Genomic DNA, 8789 nt, shown 5'->3' on the forward strand with positions numbered 1-8789 from the left:
CAGATGCCACTCACCAAAGTAGGATGCAGAACATTTTCTTAATAAACTTTGTTATGCTAGTTGACCTAGATGTCCCCTGAAAGCATGGTCCCCAGACCCCCACCCCTGCTACTCTGTCCCTCAAAGTGTTTGATTTTATTCAGGAGACTTCTTAGCTTTGGTTTAGTCCAGTTGTGCTGACTTCCCCTGTAGTGTGTGCTGTCCTTCCCTTCACCTAAGATAATTCTTGTCTATCTAGTTAGTGAATAACGCTCACCCTCCCTCCCCACCCTCGTAACCATCAAAGAATGTTTTCTTCTGTGTTTAAACCTTTTCTTGAGTTCTTACAATAGTCAGCACACATTTATTAAACTGCCCTTTGTGCTCTGCCATTTTACATGAAGGGTCAGATAATGATCTTCTGAGGAATTACAATCCAGAGAAAGAGATTGAGAAATTGTATAAAACTTGAAGAAATTGGAACACCCCAACTACATTGGCATAGTAAAGCCCAGAAATCCAGAAGTACAAAGCAGCTTGTGAAAACCCTTGGTTTTCTAAGCAGGAATTGCCTTTACCTGTCTTGAATCTAGTATCATCCTTTCCCACCATCTTCACTGTCCAGATTAAGCTCTAAGAGTTTGTTCTGGATAAAGTATGGAAATGATTGAAAAGGGTTCTGTAATGTAGAATGACTTCCTGTAGAAGATTGTAAGATGTTTATTGGAAGTCTAGGCGACTGTAACAAGTGAGGTTTAAGTGAAGACATAATTATGCTACCTTGCATTGACATAGTTTTACAGTTTACAATGTGATTTCATATCTATCTCCTCACTTAGAGCTAGGAATCAGAAACTGACTTTTCATTCCATCTTTCTGTGTCTGAAATGTGGAGTTATTTGATCTTTATTCCTCCATGGCCCAGGAAGGGGTAGAAGGACTCCTACATCACTGTTAGCAATTTTATAAGTCCAGTCAGTAGTTCATGTGGAGAAACCATCTTAAAACTATATATTCTCCAAGTACTTCTAACACAAGTTTTATAATATACTATGTTTGAATTTTTGTCAGTATTATAGACTTATAAACCAATGATTATTTTACAGGAATTCCCAGGCCTAAAACAAAAGTATATATTGACCATCTGAAGTTAATAAATAGTGTAGGCAAAATTTACATTGAAAAAAATTTATTTTTAATGATACTTTTTCTCTGTAAGATAAAGATTATTTCTAAATGACCATTTCAAAATATGGAGGATATTGTCACCAAAAATTAAAAATATAACAAGACTGGCCTTGCATTTTAACCAGATAAGCACTCCTTATTTGTTGAATCAAAAGTATCTGGGCAGACTTAGAAGCAGTTTTGGCCAGAGTACCCACTCTCCTTATGATATGAATAACATCAGGTGAATTTCATAATGTAAAAATGGTTCTTTGGAAAATGACCATAGTAATTTCTTCTTTTTCTTTGTCTGTCTAGCGAGAACTCAACAGAGGCAATAGCAGTAGATTCTAACAATCAATCAAAGTCCCCACTGGAGAAGTTTATGGTCAAACTCTGCACTCATCATCAGAAGCAGTTCATTCGTGTTCTGAACGACTTGTACACTGAAGCTCAGCCGGGCACAGAGGACCTGCTACGTTCTGATTCTGCAACAATGGAGGCATCCACTTGCAGTGCTGGCTGTGCCCAGCTAAGCAGCAAACATAAGGAAAAGGATGCTATGTGTCTCGATATGAAGTCTCCTACTTCTGCAGATTTGTTCATAGACCCATCAGGCTCACACAGCTCTCTACACTTGACAGAACAGACCCTCAAGGAGCCTCCTCCCGAGACAAACTCGGTAGATGGAAGAGAGAATGCCTTGACTATTGTCCAGAAAGATTCTTCTGAACTTCCAACCACTAAACCTAATACTGGTAGTTCAATGGATAGTTCCACTCTGGGTTACCTCACTGCATCTAATTCTTCCTCATTAAACTTCCACCACATCTCTAAAAACATGGAAGGGCAAACCACTGGACAGGAGCAAGACATAAGTGCAAAAGTATGTGAGGATGGTAAAGACCGTATGCAGAGCTCAGCATTAGCAGAAAGTCTAATTGCAGTAAAAGTGGCATCTGAGAACAGTGAGGAGGGCAACAGCTGTATTGTTCCTCAAAGAAATTCAGTCAAAGCTTTATCAGAAGAGGCTTGGGACTCAAGGTTTGTGGGGGACTTGCCTAGCACTGCTGACAAAGAGAATGCTTTACAATGTAGCTCAAAAACGCCTTTGTGCCAGGATTTAGAGGCAAATGAACAAGATGCAAGGCCAAAGCAAGAGAACCATCTTCACTCACTAGGAAGAAATAAGGTGGGTTACCATTTATATCCCAGTGATAAGGGCCAATATGATCATTCCAAAGATGGTTGGTTAGCCCCCAGTGCCATGCCAGCTGTACACAAAGCATCTAATGGACATTCACGAACCAAGACAATATCAACCTCCATCAAGACTGCTCGGAAAAGTAAAAGGGCATCGGGGTTGAGGATAAACGATTATGATAATCAGTGTGATGTTGTCTATATCAGTCAACCGATAACAGAATGCCACTTTGAGAATCAAAGATCAATATTTTCGTCTCGGAAAACAGCCAGAAAGAGTACTCGAGGGTACTTTTTCAATGGTGACTGTTGTGAGCTGCCAACTGTTCGCACACTGGCCAGAAATTTACACTCCCAGGAAAAAGCAAGCTGCTCAACACTGGCATCAGAGGCAGTAGTTACTCCCAAGCCGACCCTTACAATTTCAGCCCCTAGACCTACCGTAGATGTGCATCTTCCTAGAGAAGACAGCCCTAAAGAACCTAGTAAGGAAATGACCTCCCTCAAGGAAGGAGGCAGAAACACTTCATCTGAAAAAGGATCTCAAGAGCCTGAGGTTTGCTCCATAATGGATAAACTGAATCAGAGCAGTTCCCCCAGGTCAAAGGAAATGATAGTCTCCAGCCTCGTATGGCCTTTCTCTGTTCACCTCCCTGAAGAGGGCACGCCAGAAGGCAGCTCCACCATTTCAGCTCTCACAGCAAGTAGGGTATCTTCCCATGAGCAAGACCAACAACCAGTTGAACTGCTGGATACAGAAGAGATGAGTGCTCCCCAGGACTGTCACCTGGTTCCCTCTACTGAGAGCATTTCTGAGGGAAGCCGTACAGAAGTTCGTTCTTCTCCTAAAACGGTCAATAGAGAGGAAAGTCCTCTGTGCTCAGAAAATCAAAGTCCCTCAGTAGACTTGGAGCCTCCTGTGAGTCTGGGAAAGGCTGAGGACAACGAAAGGATCAGTTCTGAGTCTGAGACAAGAATCTGTCCTAAGGCCCAGACAAGCGTCAGTCCTGCAGCCCAGACAAGCATCAGTCCAGGGGTGGAGAAAAGTGTCAGTCCTGGTACTGAGACAAGCATCAGTCCTAGTGCTGAGACAGTCGTCACTCCTGAGGCCCAGACAAACGTCATTCCTGAGGCCCAGACAATTGTCGGTCCTGGAATTGAGGGAAGTGTCAGTCCTGGAGTCGAGACAAATGTGAGTCCTAAGGCCGAGACAAACATCAGTCCTGGGGCTGAGACAAGCTTCAGTCTTGGGGTCGAGACAAGCATCAGTCCTGGCGCTGAGAGAAGCGTCACTCCTGAGCCCCAGACAAGCCTCGGTCCTGAGGCCCAGACAAGCATCATTCCTGGGGTCAAGATAAGCATCAGTCCTGGGGTTGAGACAAATGTCAGTCCTAAGGCTGAGACAAGTGTCAGTCCTAGGGTTGAGACAAGCATCAGTCCTAGAGTTGAGACAAGCGTCGACCCTGAGACCCAGACAAGCGTCAGTCCTGGGGTTGAGACAAATGTCAGTCCTAAGGCCGAGACAAGCGTCAGTCCTGAGCCCAAGATTGAAGATGCTCAGGAGCTCAGTACTCACCTACTCTTGAGGGAAAACAGTGTTTTTACTAATGAAAACCCTAGTGAAGTTGAAGAAAGTGAGGCAGCAGGTGATACAGGAAAATTAGAAGAAGGAAGTGATGTCAGACATCCTTCAGAAAAAGTTATGTGTGATCAAAACATTGAATCTCCTGAAGAGAATTTAGACAAGAAGAAAAAAGGTAAAAAATTCCCTGAGGCCTCTGATAGGTGCCTAAGAAGTCAACTTTCAGATTCTTCCTCTGCTGATAGGTTCCTAAGAAATCAAATTTCAGATTCTTCCTCTGTTTGTCCTGAGATCAAGGTTTCTAAAAATTATACTGCAAAACGTTCCAAAAAAGAAGGATACCCTAGTGGGACAGCACCTGACAACTTTCAGATGGGCAGTTTCCATACAAAAGCTCTGCAGGACACTGAAAACCCAAATGTCAATGAAAATCCCTCTGAGAAAGATGCTGAGCAGGAGGGTGACAGAGGTGGGATCATCACCAGGCAGACTTTTAAAAACATGCTGGCAAAAGAAGCCAAGGAGAAGAAAAGAGAGATTTTCCCCAGCAGTGATCCCGTAACCACAGTTGGTCAGCCCCTGCCTGAAGAGAGACTAGAAATCTGTGTTCAGTCTAAGTTAAGTGTGGAAAATGCTCATGCCCTCTCTGAAAGTATTCCCTGTAAGAGGGAGCCAGAGCAATCAAAAGAGAAGCCAGGACATATTCCTATGCAGGAGGTAGAGGAGATTGTAAGTGAGGTAGACAGGGAAAACACCCAGCATAAAGATAATAATGATGAACCATCTAGCTCAGTTGGGTTGTCAAGTAGTGGAAATGGTGATGCTACTGGGCCACCAAAATTGATACCAAGGCCCAAAAGATTGACCTCTTCAACCTACAACCTAAGACATGCCCATTCTCTGGACTCCTCGGATACTACAAAAGTGACTTCAGAAAGGGAAGCTGCACTAGTAAACTCAACGCCAAAGGAAAATGAAGCTTCAGAGAGTGGAGATCCCTTAGAAGAGGATGATGTGGACACAGTGGTAGATGACCAGCCAAAGTTTGTGGAATGGTGTGCTGAGGAGGAGAACCAAGAGCTTATCGCCAGCTTCAATGCCCAGTACATGAAAGTTCAGAAGGGCTGGATCCAGTTGGAGAAAGAAGTACAACCAACACCAAGAGCAAGGAACAAGTCAGATAAACTGAAGGAGATTTGGAAAAGCAAGAAAAGGTCACGGAAATGTAGAGGTTCATTGGAAGTTCAAAAGTTTTCCCCTGTTCAGATGCTGTTTATGACAAACTTTAAATTATCTAATGTTTGTAAGTGGTTCTTAGAGACAACTGAAACCCGATCTCTGGTAATTGTGAAGAAGCTCAACACTCGTCTTCCAGGGGACACCCCCCCTGTTAAGCATCCTCTTCAGAAATACTCTCCTTCCAGCCTGTATCCAAGCTCGCTACAGGCTGAGCGCTTGAAAAAACACTTAAAGAAATTCCCTGGAGCTACTCCTGTTAGGAATAATTGGAAAACACAGAAGCTCTGGGCTAAATTTCGAGAGAATCCTGATCAAGTGGAGACAGAGGATGGCAGTGACGTCAGCCTCGGCCCTAATGCTGAAGGCAGCATAGAGGAAGTGAAGGAAGAGAGAAATAGCCATCCTCCCACAAACTTGCCTACTCCAGCCAGTACCCGAATTCTTAGAAAATATTCCAATATTCGAGGAAAGCTCAGAGCCCAACAGCGTTTGATCAAGAATGAGAAAATAGAAAGCTCGCTTGGTGTGGCTGTGGAAAGTAAACAGAGTCGTAAGAGTGTGTGCATCAACCCTCTAATGTCCCCCAAGCTTGCCCTGCAGGTGGATGCAGATGGCTTTCCTGTCAAGCCCAAGAATACTGAGGGAGTGAAGGGAAGGAAAGGGAAGCAGATGTCTGAAAGCTTGCCTAAAGCAGAAGTTCAGAATAAAAGAAAGAGAACAGAAGGCAGCACTCAGGACAGGTCCCTTCCCTCCAGTAAGGACAAGGGACCAGCGGTGAAAGCCAGCAAAGAAAAGCATTTTGATGGATCCACCAAAGCCTCTGCTGCCAAGAAGCCAGCCACAAAAGACAAAATCAGCCAACTGCCCAAAAAGACCTCTTTGAAAGAAAATAAAGTGAAGATCCCTAAAAAGTCCCCTGGGAAGGGCTGCCCTCCCTCCAGGAAAGAAAAAGAGAATACTAACAAAAGACCTACCCAGCCCCCCGTCTCAGAAACACTGACTAAACCTGCAAAGCAAAAAGGGGCAGGTGAATCCTCTTCAAGGTCACAGACATCCACGAACAGGAAGCAGAGCAGCGGGAAGACTCGGGCCAGACCCTTGACGAAAAGCCCAGAAAACAGTGCTGCCCAGAGAAAGCGCAAGCTGAAGGCAAAGCTGGACTCTATCCACAGCAAACGGAGACGGCTGGATGCAAAGTGATTTGAAGGACGGCAGCCAAAAGTGAAACTATTCCATAGAAGTAACCCTTTATTTTGCATTAACTAAATCTGCTTTTATAAGCTTATCAAGCCTTTCAAATCCGCAGCTAATGGAGAACACCACAGTTTGAGGTGTCAGAAAATACGTCTCAGATGGAGAAGGGAACTTGCAGAGTCTTTCTCTGAGGCTGAGTAAGGGAAGTTATATATTATATTCTGGTTGTTCCTTGGGTTTTAAACTTGGAACCAAGCAGTTTTAGTTTTTAAAAGTACAGTGCCTTATTTATCCTTTTTGTTTTTTAAATTTACAAAAGCTAAAAAGCTGATCTATGTGATTAAAGGCTTGTATTTTATACTTGATGCACAAGCACTTGTACTGTAGCCGAGAAGACCACCCTCATACACATGAAAGTAGCTTTTCAGCAGCCACCCTGCAGCATCTATACATGAACAGATGCTACTCTTTGCAAACCCCAGCAGTAAACTTCCCTCTCTACCTTATTTGTTTGTCTGTTTAAATGATATTTGAAAGCTAAACCAAATCATTTTTATGGTATATGGAGAATGCAGAGGGGATTTATAGTTATTATGAAAGATTGATATTTCTCTTGCCCCCTTTTTAAAAAATCATATTCATTGTTGATCAAGCCTCTCACCTTTGATTCTTTGCCATTTGAGAACATGTATTCTAAATTATGTGCCCGTGGGACAACAGATGTGTCATGGGTGTTAATATTTGGTTATGATCTCTAAGAATTATTTGCATCCCCAAACCGTATTCCTGATTCTTACCACCCTTTTCAAAGTTTGACCTTACAAGCTTGCTAACACTCTAACAAAGTTTACATCCAACTTTAGAAAAAAATCTATTTTTTTCTTTTTTTGTAGCTGTAATCTGATGATTAGGACACAGAGTGACTGTTCTAATTTTCCTTCAGGGTACTTCCATATTCGGAGACACCCAAAATGTTATTTCCAGTAAATAGAAAAGTTTAACAGTTTATGTGTGCATGGGTATTTGGGTGCATTTGCATGTGGTTATCAGCCACAAATGTCTCCCAGTCCCAATTTTACAGTAAAATTCTTTCTTCCCCATGCAGTGTGCCAGGGTGTCCATGAACTGGATAATAGCACAGACCAGGTGGTTTAGATGTGGCCCAGTGAGCATCCCCATGCCTTTGGCACCAGACCCAGAAAAGTCTAAACAGAGAGTTATATAAAAGTCAAAGCAGTCTTGCAGTTGGAGGAAGCAGCTCCAGCATCTTAAATTGGGCCCCCACACACTCTATACCTAGAGCTGGTGTTCAGCTGCATGCTCCGCTGTGAGTAGACTTGTTTAGAGTGGCTGTCCATTCTGATTGGTTAGCACCTTACTGGTAATAAAATGCTTTTAAGTATCATGCCTGCCCACATCGTGTCAGGCTCTGTTCCCTGTGAGAGCTGCAATATTTGTAAGTGATGTTGCTTGCTTTTCCCAAATGAACCGGAGGCAGGCATATTGGCTCTAACTCAGTGCCTGTAACATTGCTCCATTATTGTCTTTAACAGTATGTACCTGGCATTCCCACTGGGCCACTCCACAAAAAAAGACTTGCTTGTTAAAGCTTCGACCAGCTTCTTTAACATGCCCTGTCACCAAAACAGGCTTGTGTGGACAGCTGCTGCCCTCTCCTTTGCATTAAAAGTTTTCCGTTTAGGTTGCTTCTGATATCTTTAGATAAACCCAGATGGACTTTTTTTTTTTTTTTTAACGCATTAGTTCATTCAAATCATGATAAAACAGGCCCTCTACACATTCTATTAAAGGTTTGCTGTCTATAGTGAAAACTTCTGATAATTGGAAAGGACTGGAGAAAAGCATTTGATTCGTGGGATATTGAAATTTTTGTTGAATTTCATAGACAGTAAAGCTTACTATCTGCAGTGAAGCCCTCTTTTTTTTTTTTTTTTTTAAAGTCTCCTCTCTCCCATGAACCTTTTCTTTTTTTCCTTTTTAGTATCTTTGACTTTAGCCCTTCAAGAGCTACCTGTAATAATGAAACTGCTGAGTGTGTATCTTGGCAACGCTTTCTCAGCATTAAGTTGCACAGAAGCATTAATATGTTTTGAGTAGGTTCATTTAATCTAAAAAAATGGTTTTGAAGTTTAAAAAAATCTATCTTTCCATATAGTTGTCACTGGATTATTGTTTTTGTGGGACTTAAACATCTGATGTTTGCCGATGTCGCGTGTGCTGATTTCTGTACATAGGTTTGCGATCCCCTCTGGCCACACATAGACTACCTTGGAAGGGTGCTTGGATTATGGTAGGGAGAGGTGTGAGGCAGTAAGTGGGTGGCATTTTTCCGGTTCTAGGTTTCTAATTCATTCCATTACTTTTCTAAGGTCTTTTTCATAAAAAAAAAAAAGAAGCTTACTTC

General features: G+C 42.6%; 1 protein-coding gene across 14 annotated transcripts in view; it reads left to right on the top strand.

Moving 5' to 3' along the window:
• The window catches only part of LCOR (ligand dependent nuclear receptor corepressor), a 140863-nt gene extending 132743 nt beyond the window's left edge, over positions 1–8120 (top strand). For all 14 annotated transcript variants that reach the window (XM_023740447.1, XM_023740443.1, XM_023740411.1 and 11 more), the window contains one exon: positions 1465–8120. In XM_023740447.1, the coding sequence (XP_023596215.1) occupies positions 1465–6370 (4906 nt within the window). In that variant the 3' untranslated portion in view covers positions 6371–8120. The remainder of the gene's footprint in view (positions 1–1464) is intronic.
• Positions 8121–8789: the final 669 nt, after the last annotated feature.

Source organism: Trichechus manatus, unplaced genomic scaffold, assembly GCF_000243295.1.
Source record: "Trichechus manatus latirostris isolate Lorelei unplaced genomic scaffold, TriManLat1.0 scaffold00007, whole genome shotgun sequence".
NCBI classification, from domain to species: Eukaryota; Metazoa; Chordata; class Mammalia; order Sirenia; family Trichechidae; genus Trichechus; species Trichechus manatus.